At 49.6% G+C, this 20,133-nt stretch overlaps 1 protein-coding gene across 2 annotated transcripts in view; it reads left to right on the forward strand.

Moving 5' to 3' along the window:
• The window catches only part of Cngb1 (cyclic nucleotide gated channel subunit beta 1), a 65,906-nt gene that overhangs the window by 43,509 nt on the left and 2,264 nt on the right, over positions 1 to 20,133 (forward strand). For both annotated transcript variants that reach the window (NM_031809.2, XM_087595269.1), the window contains 12 exon segments: positions 347 to 555; positions 2,578 to 2,628; positions 3,043 to 3,129; positions 4,015 to 4,079; positions 4,900 to 5,022; positions 8,498 to 8,639; positions 9,294 to 9,453; positions 10,296 to 10,393; positions 10,481 to 10,564; positions 13,050 to 13,168; positions 13,672 to 13,818; positions 19,431 to 19,650. In NM_031809.2, the coding sequence (NP_113997.2) occupies positions 347 to 555; positions 2,578 to 2,628; positions 3,043 to 3,129; positions 4,015 to 4,079; positions 4,900 to 5,022; positions 8,498 to 8,639; positions 9,294 to 9,453; positions 10,296 to 10,393; positions 10,481 to 10,564; positions 13,050 to 13,168; positions 13,672 to 13,818; positions 19,431 to 19,650 (1,505 nt within the window).

The raw sequence follows: 20,133 nt of genomic DNA on the forward strand, positions 1-20,133 counted from the left end.
ACATGGTGACCTTTGACCTCCAAAATGGTCTGTGGTCCTCAGCACCCACCCCAACCCATAAATAAATGAATGTAGCAAAAAAAATTCTTTTTTAAATTTCAGAAAGAGGGAAAGCTACTTAGCTGGCATTTTCCAACAATGCCATCATGCCCTCTCCTCAGAAGCCTCTGGTTTTTTTAGGGTCTATTAGGGACCTCCATGTCCACCCAGGCATTCATGCCCTGATCCACCTGTCCATCCATCTGTTTGTCTGTCTTCCGAGTGATGAAATCCACAGGGATCATCCAGGTGAAGCACCCTCTCTCGCTGGCCTTCAAGCCCACCCCTGTCTCCCCCTCCCCCTCAGACCTCATGTACATCCTGTGGCTGTTCTTCGTGGTGCTGGCCTGGAACTGGAACTGCTGGCTGATTCCTGTGCGCTGGGCCTTCCCGTACCAGCGGGCAGACAACATCCACCTCTGGCTGCTCATGGACTACTTGTGCGACTTCATCTACCTCCTGGACATCACCGTGTTCCAGATGCGTCTCCAGTTTGTCAAAGGCGGGGACATCATTGTAAGTCACAGGCAGGCAGGTGGAGGGGGCGGGGGTGACCAGGGCAGACCCTATAGCCAGGGCCTGACTGACGTTTGAAGCTGCGAGAGATGAATGAAATGAATGAACAAAATCCTGGGAGCAGTTGTCCGTGGTTTGCTTTTTCTTTCACCCCTCGCATGTGTTCAGATTGTGCACATTCCGTACCATTCAAAGATGAACTGGTTCCCAGACGGTCTGATAGAGCTATAGGAGCGGTCCAGAGAACAGCATCTGGGGCAGGTGTGCACAGCATCTGGGGCAGGTGTGCTTGCTTCAGGTTCTAGCCGAACCCCCTGCCTGAGCCTCAGTGACTGTGAACGGGGTGATAGCAGCTCCCAATACAATGCAAGTATTGCCGTGAGAAGTAGCTGATGCAGGGGGGCTCAGGGAGCTGAGTGCGTCCTGCAGAGGACATGGAGATGCACGGACATGATGTGCTATGTGAACCAGCCCTGTACCTGTGAGGAAACCACAGCCCTAACTGGGACCCTGATGGTCACATACCTGTAAGCCTAGCATTCAGGAGGTTGAGGCAGGTAGAGCGGAGCTGAGGCTAGACCAGGACGAGCAGTAAACCCCTGTCTTAAGAATGTAGGGGTTGGAGGTTGGGGAAGGGGTAGGAGAAAGGAAGGGGAAAGAGAACCAGGCACCCCAGTTCCCATGGCTGTGAGCAAGCCACTTTCCAAAGTTACACACCGAGGCCTGGGCTGTAACTCGGTGTTAGAGCACACGCCCAACTCCCTGGGTCCATCTTCACTACAACAAAGTTTCAAAAAGATCCACTCTACAGCAAAGGTGGGGGCTTTCCTCTACAAAGGTGGCTAAGCTGCCTTTTCTTTTGGAAAGGTTTATTATTGCCTCGCTGTAAGAATCATGGAAGAAGTCAGGCAGTTAACATACAGGGAGTGATAAGGAGTCAACGAATATTAGAGAAAGGTTTTAACTACTTCGTTAAACTGATTAAGACTTAAGAGGGAGGGATTGGGCATTTAGCTCAATGGTAGAGTGCTAAGCACAAGGTCCTGAGTTCGATCCTCAGCTCCAGGAAAAAAAAAAGACTTAAGAGGGAGCCAGGCATGGTAGCACACAGCTTTAATCCCAACACTCAGAGGCAGAGGCAGGCAGGATCTTTGTAAATTTGAGGCCAACCTGGTCCACATAGAGAGACCCTGTCTCAAAACAAAACAACAAAACACAACAAGTCAAGGGCTCTGGAGAGATGGTTCAGCAGTTAGGAACACTCCCTGCTCTAGAGGACTCAAGTTCAGTTCCCAGCAGCCACATCCGGTAGCTAAGGGGATCCAATACCGTCTCTGGCTTCTCTGGGCACCTGGGACACATAGGCATAGGAGAAATAAATCTCTTAGTAAAAAGAATCAATCAGTAAAGAGAAAATAAACTGATTATTAAGCTGTGTGAAGCAGAGTAGTACCACGGTGGAGATTTTCCAAGGCCATGTAAAGAGCACTAGGTATGCAGCTGGTGAAATATTACAGAAGTTAAAAGTTTGCACATTGTATCATGTGTGTTGCCGCCATAGCAATTAATGCTATGCCAACAGCTGCTTCACCAGCTGCAAATGTTATTGTAACAACAGGTACCGTGGATGAAAGTGACTCCTACCTCAGACAACCTCAGACAGCATATGCCAGAAGTAGAAGCGGTGACACCAAATGAGGAGTCTTTAGCCTCCCACCCCCACCCCCCACCGCCCCATCAGAGTAGTTGCCAGCTCCTCACAAATAAAGTGGCTAGCAGTCCTGGGAGGAGCTGGGCACTGACAGAACAGGCTCCTAGCTCCTATGTTCCTCCATCCAGAAGATCAGAGTTTGTTTGTCTGGTGACTCCAGCAAGGCAATATTCTCATGGCTAGTCACCCCCACCTCCACTCCACCCGAAACCGCCAAGTTCTTCCCTGCAGGGCAACTGCATGTGCCTGTGAGGTCGCCCTGCCTCTTTGGTCAGAGCTCGATCTAACATCTTTGTGCTTCCTTCTTTCAGACAGATAAGAAGGAGATGCGTAATAATTACCTGAAGTCTCAACGATTTAAGGTGTGTGCCGGGGCGTGGGAGGGGGCATGAGTGGTTTGCCACTAGGTACTTGTGTTATGTAGTTCCTGTCATATAAAGGGAGGCTGGTCCTATCTCCCGTGGGAGTGCCCCACTAGGCCACAAGTCTTCTGAGACAGCCCAGACTGGGTGGCTCTCACAGAACACCTTTCCATGTCTGTGCCTTTAATTAGGCAGCACAGAGTCCCTTATGTTGGTTGGGAACAGCTTCGCTGAAGGTGGCCCTTGGGGACTATGAATCCACACAGAGCGGGTTGGTGGGACACTGGTGTCCTCTCTTCTGACACTGCCCTGGATATTGTGACCGATCTCTCTGGCAAAGAGAGACATGCCCCCTTAGTCCTTCTACCCCTGGGGTTCTGTGTCTTATCCCCTGTGATGCCATTGGGATTTTAGATGGACTTGCTCTGCCTTTTGCCTTTGGATTTTCTCTACTTGAAACTTGGCGTGAACCCCCTTCTTCGCCTGCCCCGCTGCCTGAAGGTAAGGTTGGCAGATCCCCAAGGACTTTGGTTCCTCCATGCTTGACCTGAACACTGCCATCTAGGGAAGGGATGGTGTCCCCAAGAGGAGACCCTAGGGAGGTGTGTGTCCTCTGAGCATGTCTTAGTAAGAAATTTGTTATAATTGCTAGTAATTTGGGGACATTTCTCATTAGTCTCTGATCCAGAGATTTTACTGCTGTTAGTTCTTCGACTCCCTGAGTGCTGTTCCCACCAACTTAAAAATGAGGAAGAGGCACAGAGAGGCTAAGGAACTTGCCCAGTGTCACACAGCTAGGCAGGAGTGGAATCTGGATTTGAAAGTAGGCAATCTATGTCTAACTCTGTCCCTTCAGCGCTTCTCAGGGAAGGGGCTTCTGCTTTATGACAGACTCCACTCAAAACATGGGGAAGTTGGTCCTGGGAATGGCTGGGTGACTCCCCCATGGTAACAGGAGTAAGGTTGTGCTGAGGTCAGATTGGTGCCTGACACCCATTTTATCAGTGTTTCCAGTTGTTTGTTTTCTGCCACTCACTGGCTGGACTCAGGGTCCTAGGAGGATCTGCTTGATTCAGAGCAGAGATCCTCCAAGTGCCCTTGAAAGTGATCAGAGTAGATGACCACTCAGAACATTCCGGATCTCCTAAACAGACGTCTAGCCAACCAATTAAACTTCCCATTCCCCTTACACAATATTGGTGCTCCTTTCCAACGGGGAAAATTACCAACAGGGATAACCATGATCACACCGGTTGCCAGGAGAAAGTGGGCAAAGAAGACTGGTAATCATCAGGTAGGGTAGAGGACAAGGGCTGTGCGGTCATGTCCCCACTAGGCACAGAGCTGGCCTACAGGGCTGTCCTAACGTCTTCTTCTCCCTCCTAGTACATGGCCTTCTTTGAGTTTAATAACCGTCTGGAAGCCATCCTCAGCAAAGCCTACGTTTACAGGTGAGCGTTCCCCATGCACCTGTGTGCACATAGGCACATCAATGCACACACACACACACACACACACACACACACACACACACACACACACACCATATGCCCTAGACTCTTCAGCTACTCTCCTCCTCCCGCAGGCCTCATGGCTTTCAAAAACCAAGCCACTTCCTGGCCCAGCTTCTTTGAAAGGATATTTAGTTAGTTGGTTGGTTTTATACAGAACCAGGAATGTCTTATTTACACCCTCCCCCATTGTGACAAGGACTCTGACAAGCCAGCATTTCCATGTCAGCACAGGGAATCGAAGCCCCTACCCTAGCTCTAACAGAAGGGACCATTTGTAAGAACACATTGGTCCAAAACAGATGGCGTCCAGGACTAACTGGGCTATACTTGGGGAGCAAGGCTCCTTGTTCCTGAAGGAGCACACGGCTCATTGTCATTTCCCCACATACACCAAGATCCTCCTGCTCCTCCCTCCGGCCATGGTTCTCCTTTGGACCCTCATCTGTACAAATTTCTCTGACACAGATGGGATGATCCCGACCCTGCATTTTGACAAGGCTTTAATCCAGTGCCCTGGGTTCAACTCCAAACACCCCCTCCCACCCCACTGATTGGGTGGCTGGGATTGGATATCCACTGGTTGAGTGGCTGGGATTGGATATCCACTGGTTGGGTGATTGGGCAGGGTTATATGGCTCCAACAGAGGGGAGCCTATGAGGTAGGCTTTGGGGGAGCTAAGACCTAGTTCATTCCCAGAGTCCTGCCCTCTGGGGCAAGGTGTCACCTCCATGGCTGTGACACTCTCTCCCTCTGCAGGGTTATCAGGACCACCGCCTACCTGCTGTATAGCTTGCATCTCAACTCCTGTCTTTACTACTGGGCGTCGGCCTTCCAGGGCATCGGTTCCACTCACTGGGTTTATGACGGCGTGGGGAACAGGTGAGCCAGGTTTCCCCCAGGGCATCACATGGGCGGGATTTTTGTCCTTTACAGTTAAAACCGAAAGGCTCCTAGAAAGTTGTTCTATGGCTATTGTGTTGCCAAGACTACCTTCCTCCTGAGGAGTCATTCATGGCCAAAATTCTAAAGCCAAATTCTCCTTCTTCGTCCTCTTCCTAAGCTAAGGTCTCCTGGGATTCGCTAGTGTCGGGAGAGGGTCCAGGCATGAGACCTGTTAGAACAGTGAGTGATTCTCAACCTTCCTAATGCTGCCACCCTTTAACACAGTGACCCTCTACCATAAGATTACTTTGCTGTTACTTTATAACTGTAATTTTGCTACCATTATGAATCATAATGTAAATATCTGATGTGCAGAATCTCTGATATGTGACCCCCCCCCACCAAAGTTGAAAACTGCTGTGCTAGAAAGATCTTTCCCACATACCCAAGTCCAGTAGGGATGGCAAATACACCACACAGTCTTTAGTGTGAGGAAACACTCAGGGCAGGGGACAAGGACTTGTGGATAAAGATGTTCCCCCATAATGTCATTTGTCATATAGAAAAAAAATGGAAATGCTTCACAGAACCAACGAGAGAAGTTGCTGGTGGGAGTGGCATAATTTTAGAGCATCTGTGAGATACTGTGGTTCTCTTACCTCCCGTGGGCAGCCTACTTTTTCAGATTTCAGCATTTCTAAATTTGAGGTATACGGCTATGAGGTATATGAGGTATGTTTAAGATGATACTTATTTTTGTACAAAAAGCCGAATTCGTGTTGAGGATACAGGTCAGTGGGAGGAGAGCTCTTGCTCAGCGTGTGCGTGGATGGCCCTGGGCACAGCCTTCAACACATGGATGTGCAAGCACACAGAAGCTGAATTGACTCACTGGTGTGCTATGTGGTCACTGCACCTTAGGACTGATGGAATGTAACAGGAGAGCAAAGAATTGCATGTGATATATCTATCTGTCTATATCTATATATCTATATCTATATCTATTCTATATCTATATCTACATCTACATCTATCTATCTATCTATCTATCTATCTATCTATCTATCTATCTATCCATCCCCAACATAACGGACAGCAATCAGAAAGCCCTAGCTAGCTGGGTCCCCACTGGCTAAATCAAGGCTATGCAATTGCAATATGACGTTATTCCTACATGCAACCTGAAATGCTTTAATAGCCATATTATAGACACAAAAGGTGAAAATAATTTTAGTAATTAATTTAGTATATTTGGTTATATACCAGCGACAAAGTTATCACTTCTATGTGTAATTGCTGTGTTAAGCATGAGTTGACCAGACAGTGGCGAACTTCCTCTTACGCCTTTCAAATCTTGTGTGTATCACACACACACACACACACACACACACACACACACACACACACACACACAGAACACATCATTACACATGAATCTCAGGCCTCTGGCTTCTCTGCTTCTTTATGACCTATACATATTTTAAGTTCTGGGGACAAAAACCTAGGGCCTTCTGTGTGGTTAACGTGTTTTTAAGACAGTCTCTCTAAGTTGCCCAGGCTAGCCCTGAACTCACTCTGTAGCTCATGTTGCCTTTGAGCTTTCTATCCTGACTAGCCTCCTGAGTGCTAGGAAGCTACTAAAGGATTCTTGTGAAGAAGAACAGTAACGAGCTGTGAGGGTCTGACTGATGTGCAGGCCTGGCTGTGCTGTGAAAGCCGGCACGCCAGGAACAAGTTCAGAACCTGGCCTCTGGAAACACTAACGGCCCAGCCTAGAAATAAAAGCTAAAATCTGAGAATACGTCAGCGGCTCTAGATTATTTTCTGGCTTTCCTTGAAGTCTCAGAGGAGTCTATGCCCGTAATCTAAGAACCCCCTTCTCAGTGGCAGGTCAAGCTGACAGAGCTGAAAGGAGAGGTCGGCAGCGCTCTGGAACCTTCTTCCAAGGACCCAGGGGTCTAGGTGTCCTTACTGACACACTTTCTTTACCAGGGGACTTTTGTAAGCACCCAGGATATGAACAATGTACAGTGACAGAAAATTCTTCAAAAAGTTCAATAGTACAATAACCATAAATTATTATAACCATAAAATAGTATAACTACATAAAATATATAAAAGTGTAACTATAAAATATTTTAATGTTTATAGTTCATAAATTAATTATGCAAATTAATTAATAATAACCACAAACTGCAAGTAACTAAATAAACTAAGAATTTGCCACCGTCCTCTGGGGAGGATCTGCTGTGTGCTGGAGCGAGGAGCCTTGGAAAACCAGCTCCTGCCTCTGGCAGGCTACTGTGTTCTGTCCCAGCCTGCAGCACTGAGAGGGGTGGCGGCGGCACCCACTCCAGGGGGTCCCAATATGTGCCAAGTTAGGGGAAGTTTACTCCAGCTAGGAACATTTATGGGAAAGCCAGGTTCGGTGTGGTTCACCGCCCAGCTGCTTGAACGCTCAGCTCCCTCCGCAGTTTGATTGGCTAGACGGCTGAAAGGGAGGAGGGGCTGCTTAGTTCTACCTAAGTTGATCCATGCGCCCCCTGGTGACCAGTATTTGTACAGTAGGAAGTGTCAGGGCAGACTGGTTCTGTTATCCTTGGATGTCCAGGCAACTGGTGACAAGAAGCCTTTTCTAAGATATCCCAGCTTGTCTGAGGCCTGCACGTATGTGCGTGCGCACACACACGCACCACCACCATCACCACCACTGCCGCCGCCGCCGCCGCCGCTACCACTACCACCACTACTCCAGCAGTTTCTGCTCTCTCTCAGCATGAATGCACTTTGGATGCTTGTCCCACTACCTAGGAAGCATCTGGAAGACATGGGGCAGTCAGTTCTGTTCCCTGCACCAACTGTTGACATGTGCGGTCCCTGTGTGGGTCTTGATGGCTCAGGATCTGGTCGTTCTTCCAGCTCACCTCATCCTCACAGTTGCCTGGGAAGAATGTTCCCCTGCTGTACCCATTTCATGGAGGAGGAGGGGAGGGGAAGAAGGAAGAGGAAGAGGAGGAGGGGGATGGGGGGGGAGGGGGAGGAAGAGGGGGAGGAGGAAGAGGAGGAGGAGGCTGACAGGAGAAAGTAAAAATTGGTTCATGATAGAAAGTGGCTCTAGGGCCTGTGTTTTGCTGGTGCCCTGCATAGGTGGGAAGGCCCAGGGATGTCAGTCTGGTTGCTTGGCCCTGCTGGCCTCTTTGCTGATGTCCAGAGGGACTCAGCCTGGAACGGTGGCCAAGTGTCTCCTGTGACCTCACCTCCATATCTATGTCCCAGGATGACATGTTCTCACAGGGCTGGGACAGACCCTCAGCCATGCCAGGTAACACTTGAGAGTGCTGTGCTGCTGGAGGAGGCGGCATTTTCTTGCATCTGTGGCTGTGTGGGATCCCACGGGTGTCCCGACTAGGATCGCAGGGTCAGCTGGGCAGTTCCCGTAATGACCAGGGTCACCCTTTCCGCCTCTTACTAGCTACATTCGATGCTACTACTGGGCTGTGAAAACTCTCATCACCATCGGAGGACTGCCCGACCCCCAGACGCTCTTTGAGATCGTCTTCCAGCTGCTGAATTATTTTACAGGTGTCTTCGCTTTCTCTGTGATGATTGGACAGGTAGGCAACCGCCGGCCACATCACACATCCTGTAGTTCCCCCACCCCCAGCTGGAAACTTCTCTGTGTGTTGTGGCTTTGGGGACTGAGCTCAGGGAAGACTCTGGCTGACTTGGGACCAGAGGATGTCTGTGTCCCAGGACTACCTAAGGCCTTTCTGATTGAACGTTAGTCCCTTTGGGGAGCACAGGAAGCCAGGTGGCTGCATGGTATTTTCAAAGGCTGCGAACCTGGGCCGTTCCCTGTAAGAAAACCCTCTGGAGTCTCTGATGTGATGTGTGACTTGTGTTCTAGTCAGGGCATGAGGCAATAGACAAGGTTCTCAAAGCAAACTTGGAAGGGTTCCATTCTGAGAAACAATATCCAGGGGCCCAGAGTTCCACCCGGGGAAGAGTGGCTATACACAAGAATCAGCTTACCCCAGTGAGGCATCCTACTCCAACATTGTGCCGGGAACCCGAGATGGCCAGAGAGGTCTGCTGCCTTGCACCCTGCTTCTAATGTCCTTGCTTTATGAATGGCCGTCTGTCTCACTCTCTCTGGCTTACCCACAAGCATAGGTCCCTGACTGTGTACTGCTACATATCTAACCTGTGTCCTGGCCAGCTTGGACCTACCACTTCTCTGACCTCTTCTCACTGCTGTCGTACTCCAGATGAGAGATGTGGTGGGGGCCGCCACGGCAGGGCAGACGTACTACCGCAGCTGCATGGACAGCACGGTGAAGTACATGAACTTCTACAAGATCCCCAGGTCTGTGCAGAACCGCGTCAAGACCTGGTATGAGTACACCTGGCATTCACAAGGCATGCTGGGTAAGAATGGTCAAACCCCTAACCCCCCACATCCCCCAGCCAACCTTCCCTTGGTTCCCAGTTGACCAGCTCTTGTCCTCTGTGTCCTGGGGGTTCTCTGGTAGTTGCACCCCCAGCCATTGATATTAGAGAAATCTCTCAAGGACTGTGAGGATTCTGGAAAACCTAAGGGGCTTGTCCTCCAGACAGCCACTCTCTGGCTTCACCTACCTTGAGAATGCAGCTCAACTCAGGGTGGAAGCATTTCCAACCAAGTAAACAGCCAGGCATGGCGGCTCAAGCCTAGGATCCCAGCACCTAGGAGGGCTGCTTTAAGTTTGAGCCAAGGTTGGACTACATAGCTAGACCATGCCTCCAAACCACTAAAGTGGTGTGTGGGCCAGTGAGATGGCCCAGCCAGTGGAGGGGCTTGCTGCCAAGCCTGATGACTCAAGCTTACCCTAAGATCTAAATGGTAGGAGAGAACTGACCTCCACAAGCTGTCCTCTGACCTCTGCATGTATACCGCGGTGCAGTGTGCGTGCGCGCACTATTAAAAAAAAATAGAAGTAGCGGGTCACCGTGCCACGAGTAGAGATTATTGATACGAAAGTTGGGTAGGGACATCGGGTCAGGCTTCCTGGAGGAAGCGGCTTTGGTCCTTAGTTTTGAAGGTTGAGTAGGAGTTTGAAAAGGGAGGGGATGGTGTCCCTGACAAGGGAACTCTCAGATTCTGGAGTAGCTCCCTATGGCAGAGGAAACTGAGCTGGCTGAGCCAGTGCAGGGCCTCACATGGTTGTGTGTGGGCGTGTGAGGGGCAGACCAAGTCTGAACTCTGACTCCCTGCTTGGTCTCCTTCCCAGATGAGTCAGAGCTGATGGTTCAGCTTCCGGACAAGATGCGTCTGGACCTGGCCATTGACGTAAACTACAACATTGTCAGCAAAGTGGCGCTCTTCCAGGTACTCCCACAGCTGCCCTCCCATTGGGGGATCTGGGACAAAGGCCCCGCCTTCCTCTGACAGACTCCTCCCTCTCCACCTGGGCAGGGCTGCGACCGGCAGATGATCTTCGACATGCTCAAGCGACTTCGCTCAGTCGTCTACCTACCCAATGACTATGTGTGCAAGAAGGTGAGCTGTGTGGGCAGTGTGCCCGCAGGACCCGGGACGGTGTCTGCTCACCCAGCAAGGCAGCCATGCTGCACAGGGGTCCTCGGCACTGACAAGTGTTTCCAAAGCTCCCTTCACACAGAGGAGCCCGCCTTGTAGAAGAGGGGTGGTGGGGCCCTAAGCTGCTTCTAGGGTCTCAGTCTTGCCATCAGGAAGAGTGGGTGAAGGGACAGGCCAGGTCAACAGCTGCAAGTGGGGAGCCATGGTTCGTTTACAGCCCTGAGGTGTTTTGTGAATTTCTTTAAGTGGAATTAATCCCTAATGTTTAAAGGTTGGAAGATTTCACATCAAAATCCAAACGTCTGGATAAAACAGAACATCGGCTAGCTCGGGGCCCCACTTTCTCCAATAACGAGAGTCAGCACGAGAGGATTAGGGTTGCCCTTAAAGGGACAGGTGATGCCCTCTCTGCCGGATACCACACGTCCTACCTCTCCGTAACACCCCACACCAGGTTCCCTTCGTTGCTTCGAGCCACACAGAAAACATAGATGTTAGAATCTGACTTCTGACAGTGTCAAAGCCCCTTGTGCTCCTTGTTAAGGGGTCTAAGGTGATGGCAAGGTCACCAGGGGCAGGGGGTAGGAAGAGCATTAAGTGCTCTTAACCACTGTGGTTTCTCTTCAACCCCTCATTTGTTTGTTTGTTTGTTTAACAAACAATTGTTATTGTTTAGTTATTTGTCTTATGTGAGTACACTGTAGCTGTCCTCAGACACACCAGAAGAGGGCATCAGATCCCATGACAGATGGTTGTGAGCCACCATGTGGTTGCTGGGATTTGAACTCGGGACCTCTGGAAGAGCAGTCAGTGCTCCTAACCACTGAGCCATCTCTCCAGCCTCCATCCAGCCCCCTAATTTTTAAATTATTTATTTGCTATGGGGAGTTGGGGGATGCTATGCGGTCATAAACATGTCAAAGTCAGAGGACAACCTGAGGGGTTTGGTTTTCTCCCACCACCCTGTGGGTTCTGGGAACCAAACCCTGACTTGTGAAGATGGCTAGCAAATGCCTTTACCTGCTAAGACATCCCTTGAGTTCAGTTTACAGGTAGCTCGGAGAGCTGCGGGTTGGGTATGCTGTGTAGCAGTGAAGTTTCTGGGGGCGAATTGCTGATCCAAGGGAGGAGAGTGGAATTCAGAAAGCTGAGCTTGAATGCTGCCTTAGGGGCTGGGAGAAGTTTGGGAGCAACAGAACACTTCCTACACTGTTAGAGTCACTTCCTAGCGGTGTAGCGTTGGGTAGATGGCTTGTCCTCTCTGAGACCTGCTCTTCTTGTGGATGAAGTGGAGGTACAGTTCCTCCCTTACAGGGTGACACAATTGCTGTTCTCCACGTGAGGGCGTGGAGTTTGCATCAGGTGACTCAGGTGTTGGCAAGAGTGTGCGAGCAGCGCCCTCTGCTGTTGATCCCTCCATGACTGTAGAGGGACTGGGACTTTGGCCCCCCACACACACTTTGATCCCAGATGTCAGACAGAAGAGAGAAGGGAACACCAGATCACGCACGTGTGTGACGTGCTGGGACGTTGTGGAGTAAGTCAAGGTGTCGCTGGGTCCTGTCACCCCGTTTCAGTCATGACAGAGGTGACTGACAGGTGGCCACCAGGGCAGGGTGAGGATCGGGAGGTGTACGGCAGGTTCCCGTTCCTGAGGGAATCCAGATTGAGCCGCCCATTCATGCATTCCCACAGTCACTCGTTCATTTGCCCCTCGTTCGTTCGTTCATTCGTTTGTTCCTTTGGTCTTCGTTTGGGATTGGAGCCGCTGTGTGTTAGGGCTGGCAGGCCAACTGAATGGCCCCTTTCCTCAGGTAGCAAGATGAGCATCTTCTCTTTGGCTCTCTTCCCCCTATGACTGTTTTATGTAGGAAGGCAAATTGGATAGGATTAGGGTCAATCTACTCTAGCAGGTCATCTTAATCAAATTACATCTGCAACAACCTTATTACCAAATAAGGGCATATTGGGAGGTCCTGGGGATTAGGGTTTCACCAGACAGAGCCTAGGTTTGGGGGACAGAGGTTAACCACGGCAACCATGCACCCTGAAGTCAGGCTGTCTGGACTCAAATCCCAGTTCTGGTTGAACTTTGCATCATGGTCTTGGTAGAACATAATCTTACCGTAGCAGGTTCACTTGTATGAAGCGTCCCCCCTGGCATCAGCCTAGAAAGTGCCTTGGAGCCTGTAGGCCTCCTGACTGTTACCATTCCCATCTCACCAACCCTAGTCAATCTCCTGAGGCATGGGCATAGATTCTCACTTGGGTGTGGACCATGGGGTAGTTCAAATGAGAACTATAGAATAGCATCGTACCCAGCACTCAGAAGAGAAGGTGGAGGCCAAGAGGAAAGCGACCCAACGACACCACATGATTTGGTGGTGCAGGGCTGGGGCAGCCTCAGTGGTCATGGGGTGTGGGACTTAGCCCTCTTCTGTTCCAGGGGGAGATTGGCCGAGAGATGTATATTATCCAGGCGGGGCAGGTGCAGGTGCTGGGCGGCCCAGATGGAAAGGCTGTCCTGGTGACACTCAAAGCCGGATCGGTGTTTGGAGAGATAAGGTCAGTGGTGGTGGGGGTGGGGAAGTGAAATGCACCCTGGGCAATGGCTGGGGCTGGGCTCATGGGAGACTACAGCGAGTAAAGCTCTGGCTCCTGCCAGCATGTGTGGGATCGGTGCCACCATGGTGCACGGAGAAGGTGGTGGGGAATGCGGAGTTGAATGAACGTGAACAAAAGCCAAGCCACCGCGTGGCACACACCGGTAGTTCTAGTTACTAGGGAGGCTCATAGGAATCAGCCTGGAAGAAACAGTAATGTTCTATTGCAAAACGCAAACAACCCCAGGCGTGATGGTGCACACCTTTAATCCCAGCGCCGAGGAGGCAGAGGCAGGCAGATCTCTGAGAGTTCAAGGCCAGCTTGGTCTACATAGTGAATTCCAGGACAGCTACAGCTAATTATCGAGATCGTGGCTCCAAGCAAAACAATAGCAGAACCCGAAAACAATTTCTCTAAAACCACAGCCTCCAAAGGGCCTCATTTCCCTACCTTTTCTACTCCAGCTTGCTGGCTGTCGGGGGCGGTAACAGGCGCACGGCCAATGTGGTGGCCCACGGCTTCACCAATCTCTTCATTCTGGATAAGAAGGACTTGAATGAGATTTTGGTGCATTACCCTGAATCTCAGAAGCTGCTCCGGAAGAAGGCCAGGTATGGAATCCCTTCGGTTTCCTTTTCAGATTTTGAGCAGTGGCTGGGAGAAGGGTCTCTCCTCTCGCTGTAATACCATTGTGAACATCAGGGCGTTTGCTACGGAAACCGCACTGTTCTCCCATCTCTAACCCGTGTTCAGATTGTGAGGAGTGTCTGGTAGCTTTCTTTTCCTTCCTGGATCAAGTCAAAGGCCCTGTCCTATAATAATGTGCCCAGTGTCCCGGCTCCCCTGACCTGGGACAGTTCCTTACTCAGGTGGTTATCTCTAATGGCTTTTTGATCTCTTTGCAGCCAACAGGCCAGCTCAATTTTAGAATACTCTTTGGATGAGGTGTGTCTGGTGTTTTCTGGCGATGGCTTTTTGCCTCAGTGCAGAAGTGACCTGGGAGGAACGTGTCCCTAAAAGCAGCATGTGACACAGTGTCTGGGTTCTTCACAGGTAGTGAGTTCCCCTCAATCACAGGGTCAGGAGTTCTCTGCTTCGAAGTTACTGTTTCCTTGTAATTAGTAGGGACTCTCTCTCTTTAAAAAAAAAAAAGATCTTATTTATTTATTTTGTGTGAGTACACTGTCCCCTCCCTGTCTTCAGACACACTAGAAGAGGGCATCGGATTCCATTATGGATGATGGTGAGCCACCATGTGGTTGCTGGGATTTGAACTCAAGGACCTCTGGAAGAGGAGTCAGTGCTCTTTTTTTTTTTTTTAAAGGTTTATTTATTGTATGTATGTGAGGACACTGTAGCTGTCTTCAGACACACCAGAAGAGGGCATCAGATCCCAGATGGTTGTGAGCCACCATGTGGTTGCTGGGAATTGAACTCCGGACCTCTGGAAGAGCAGTCAGTGCTCTTAACCACTGAGCCATCTCTCCAGCCCGAGTCAGTGCTCTTAACCACTGAGCCATCTCCCCAGCCCTAGTGGGGACTCTCTTCAGAGCCACATTGATGTCCCTGTTCCTAACTTGTACCTGCCCTTTGGTGGACGGACACTAATCTGCCCCGAGACACCTTGCTCCTCAGTGGTCTCTCTGAGCCATCTCTGTCTAACCTCCTCTAGCCTCCCACTCCTATGGCTCCCACTCTGCTATAGGGAAGCCTGCCCCATCTCCCAGGTGTGTTATCCCATGAGCAGGCGTCACTTTGTTTAACGCCTGTTACCGTTTACATCATCTGTTACAGTTATTCCGAGGCTCCAGTTGCCCTAGTTTGGCCAGTGGGACCTCTTCAGGCTGACTTTTGTTAGCCTTTGATGTCCTGTTACAAGTCAACATTTCCTGTGTCTGCAGGGAAGAAACAGGCGCACTAAGACAGCCTGGCTAATCTTGGGCTCCCCCACCTCCCACACCACTGCCCTCCTGGGAAGGGCAGGGAAATGTCTGGAGGGGTTTTGTGGGAGACGGGTTGGGGATGGAGCCCAGGGCTTTACCCAAGCTAGCTCCAGCTCACCAGTAGTTTTTAGAAACCAAGGCCTGGTGTGGTGTCTCATACCTATAATCGCAGAGGCAGAGGCAGGAGGATTGCTGCAAATTCAAGACCAGTCATGGCTGTGCTGCAAGTTCCATGCCAGCCAGGGCTATGTTTCTTAAAATAATGAGGTAAAAATAAAACGGAAAGGAGTTCTGAGCCCAAGGACTACTTATTGCTACTAGGTTCCTCGTGAATGGAATTAAGGGTACATCAATATATACATGTGAATACACTGTACCTCAACATGAATAGTTCACATATGTAAGCACATACATTGATGTTTCTGTAGAAAGTGATGAACTGGTAACTCTATAAGACAATTTCAGAGCAACCCTGGAGTTCCTTCTAGTCATCTCGCTTTCTACACCTCTAAACCCCTTTTGTGACACTGAGACACTTGGCTGACTTTTGTATCACGTATTCATTTGTTCGGTCCTATGTTACAGTGTTTCAGAATGTTTAAGTCCTCCACCGTGAGAAGACAAGCCTTCCAAGTAGAGTAGACAAAGTTACTTTTGCCTTTGGCTCAAATATCTGTGATAAAATCTTGTTTGAAGTTACGTGGGTCAAGGGCTGGAGAATGGCTCAGCAACAAAGACTCGCTTCGTAGTGTGCCTGGGACTGTGGATTTGATGGGATCCATAGATGTGTAGGCACAGTGTTATTGTACCCTGCGTCCCCTCTCTCCCTCCCCCCTGCCTGGCTGGAAGTAAGCCCAGCTTTAGTCTCTCCCCTGCTCAATCATTGGCTGGTCAGTTCTATATTGACCAATCGGGGAAAATTGGGGATTCAAGCAGGAGAAAAGGGTCCAGAAGACATCATAAGAAAACATAGATGTGGGGTTGGGGATTTAGCTCAGTGGTAGAGTGCTTGCCTAGCAAGCGCAAGGCCCTGGGTTCGGTCCCCAGCTCTGAAAAATAGAAAAAGAAAAAAGAAAAAAAAAAAAAAAGAAAGAAAACATAGATGTTTGACTAGCTCTCATGCAGTGGACTAGGTTTATTTGCTGGGCTTGCCTTCTGTATTAAGACTCCATTCATCTGACTGTAGTCAACGTCGATGTTTTTGTGACAGAGTTTCACTTGTGTAGCCCTACCGGTCTGGAACTCAGCTTCACCTGCCTCAGGAGTGTGCTGCTCTGACTGGCAGGATTGGGGTTTTGTTTTTTGTTTGTTTGTTTTTTGTTTTTTGTTGTTTTTTTTTTGTTGTGGTTTTTTTTAGAATATAAAATGTCAACAGTACCCTGAACCACAAAACTCTATGCTCAGGAAAGTGTCACAAGTCCGCCTGATACCTGCCCCATAATGGGGCATCGTGTCTGTTTCGGGACTATTTTTGTTTTTTGACTTTAGTACCCAGGGCTTTGCACGCACTAGGTGGATGCGCTACCAGAGCCTAGCCTCCAGCCTTTAGCTTTGTTATATTTGATTTGTATTGGGGGGCAGGATCCTGCTCCGTTGGCCAGGCTGTCACTCCTGTTGTTTGGTAGTCCGGGTGAGCACCCCATCTCCATCTGCCCACCTCAGCCGACCTCCTAACCTGGTCTGGCTAACCTCCTTGACTCCCACGTTTTCCATCTTATGTTTGCCTTTTTTCAAAAACAGGCAGGCCGGTGGCTGTTTTCTTACTTCCTGTTTTGTGAATGGGAGTTAATGGTGGAGGGAGTCAGCTGCAGCCGCTGAATGCCTCCCCTCCCCCAGAGCACTTGGCACAGCACCAACGCTTTGCAACTATGAACAGCAATGCAGGTGTGTTTGTGTTTTGTATTGGGCGATAGGTTAATTTATTTTTAGAAGCGCCAATTTCTGCCTTCTAGCCCTTCAGTGAGATTTCAAACTGAGCGGCACCCTGTGGTATAGAAACCCACAGAAGGTGTGAGTGGCTGGCGATGCCCAAATCCCTTCCTTGTGAGGTACTGGCTGGGTGGATTTGTAAAACTTACTTAACTTTTCTAGGGTAAGATTCTGCATCTATAAAATGCAAGTAACCATCTCCTACTTTGTCTGTTGGGAAGATTAAGTAAGGTAGTCTGAACTGGGCACATGCCCTTTAATCTTAGCACTGGGGACGTGGAAGTGTATCTTTGTGAGTTCAAGGCTACCCTGAACTATACGGTGAGGTTCAGGACAGCTACACAGGGAAACCCTGTCTCGAAACTAAAACAACACAAAAACAAAACATAGTAAGACAAAGCCGGTGTGGCTAAGCTGGGTCAGCCCAGTCACATTAAAAACATAATAGTCTATGGTCCTCTGTGTGTGTGTGTGTGTGTGTGAGAGAGAGAGAGAGAGAGAGACAGAGAGACAGAGAGACAGAGAGACAGAGAGAGACAGAGAGACAGAGAGAGACACAGAGAGAGAGAGAGAGAGAGAGAGAGAGATCTCATAGCCCAGGCTATCTTCTAATTTATTCCCTATATAGCAGAGCCCCACCTTGAAGACCTGCGTGTCTCCTGAGCACAGAGACCACCTCCTACCTCACCCTGCCTAGGCTCTGGATTTACAGGTTTTCTCTTCCTAATACTTTGAGATCAATGCTCCAGCCTGGAACCACTGAGGCAGATTATCCTTTCAAGTAAGATTTATTAGAAGACTTATTAACACTGTGGACAGACAGACAGTGTCAAACAAGGCAACACCCTGTCCCTGAGAAGATCATTGCAAAAGGAAGGAAAGTTTGTTTTGGCCCTTGGTTTCAAAGGTCTCATTCCATGGTGTCCTGACCTGCCTGGCTGCTTTGGATCTGTGGTGAGGGGGACCTTGTGATGGGGACATGTGGTCAAATATATATGTATGGTATACTATGTGTTTGTGTGTATATATATATATATATGCATACATACATATGCATATACAAATGTACAAATATATTGAGGCAGAGAGAGAGAGAGAGAGAGAGAGAGAGAGAGAGAGAGAAAGAAAGAGGCAGTCAGACAGATTGAAATCCCAGATCCTCTTCAAAGTAACACACCCAATGATGCCTCCTTGTGAATGGGTTTCTTTCCTAGAGGCCTGGATCATGGAGAACTCCATTCATTCGTACAGGTCTGCCTGCAATGACTCAAAGCCAGCAGCCAGCAGCCAGCAGCTGTCCCCTCCATTGCTCTTTGTCACTTCAGCACCATGCTGAGCCTTCCTGCTGCCTGTCATGCATGAATTATGGACTCACATGACATAGGCTTGGGCTTGGGTTGCCAGTGAGTCGGCTTCCAAACCTTCTGATGGATGATCACGCTTGTGTCTCCTGGGGAAAGCCGGAGAGAAATGCAAATCTCAGGCGATTAATATCGCCGCATACAATTTAAGCCCATTGGCCCTGATTAGATAAGCAGCCTGCAGCAGCCTCATTTAAGAAAAAAAAGAAAGAAAAAACAACCAAACACGTTGAGCTGGCACCTGATGAATGAATTTGCCAATTAGCAGTCTCACCCACTAGACTGCAGGCAAAATTCAATTGTTCTTGAGCCAAGCTGTTCCTCACACGTTGATAGCATGAAAAATGCCTAGTAAAGGGCTCAGGCTCTTTTAATGGAAAATTCTATCCTTATTCAAAGAAACAGGGCGCTGGGTCACACCTGATCCCCCTTCTGCTTCTGCCTCCGCCACTTCCAGGCCACCTGGAGCGTGTCTCTCCCTGCCCCTGCTCTGAGCCTCAGTTTCCCCCATTTTCAGGGGGCACAATAACCCCAGCCTTTTTTCAGATAAAGCGGAGAGGGAGCCAGGATGACTTTTATAACAACCCCTTTTGTGAGAACTAGAGCATTCCTTCACGACCTAAAAGACTTCCCAACAGGCCCTGCTTCTAGAAGGTTCCATGCTACCTCCTCCCAGTTTCACCATGAGCCTATGAACATACCCTCCAACCACATCCAAACTATAGCTGTGTCCTTCAGTCTGACCAGTGTGACCTCAGGCAAGTTAATCAATCTCTCCTAGCCTCAGGGTTCTTAGGCCTACAGCACAGTCAGTCAGTTCCACCTCATTGTGGCAGTTCTAAGCATCCATCACCCTGAAATCACCAACCAAAGACAGCACCAATACCACCAACCACCCACGGAGGGTTCTACCCAGCCGGCACAGATCGGGCTTCCTTCTTACTGCGCATGCGCGCACGTGGAATTGATGTGGGTGTGGCTCTCTTTCAGGCGCATGCTCAGAAACAACAACAAACCCAAGGAGGAGAAGAGTGTGCTCATCCTGCCCCCACGTGCGGGCACCCCGAAGCTCTTCAATGCTGCCCTGGCTGCAGCAGGAAAGATGGGCCCCAGGGGAGCCAAGGGCGGCAAGCTCGCCCACCTGAGAGCCAGGCTCAAAGAACTGGCTGCACTGGAGGCAGCCGCACGACAGCAGCAGCTGCTGGAACAGGTAACGTGGCTAGGACTTGGCGTTTGCCCCTTAGCAGGTTTGTTTAAAGGAGAAGGCCTGAGACCTCCAAGAGCGGCCACACATTCAGTATTGGGACTTTCTGTCTCCTTTAGAGCAGCAGGCCTCGTTTGGTTGGAACCGACAGAGACAGGTTCAAACCAGGTTCAAACCATCAGGAGGCCCTTTCTCAAACAACTCCTAAATAAATTGTGCTGGGAGAATAGGAAGATGATCCCTAATACTATGATCCCTAAGCTATCTCTAATAGCTGGTCATCGTAGCCCATACCTGCCATCTCAGTATAGTAGAGTCTGAGGCAGGAGGATGCTGAGTTTGAGACCAACTTGTGCCTTCCACACCAAATTTAGGGTCAGCTTGACCTACCTATGGAGACATCCCCAACACCATTCCCCTCTTATCTTCAAACTCCAACTTGCTGATACTGCATTGTTTGCCCTACACAACCACGATGTTGCTCTCCCA

This window comes from Rattus norvegicus, chromosome 19, assembly GCF_021556685.1.
Source record: "Rattus norvegicus strain SHRSP/BbbUtx chromosome 19, alternate assembly SHRSP_T2T, whole genome shotgun sequence".
Classification (NCBI taxonomy): domain Eukaryota; kingdom Metazoa; phylum Chordata; class Mammalia; order Rodentia; family Muridae; genus Rattus; species Rattus norvegicus.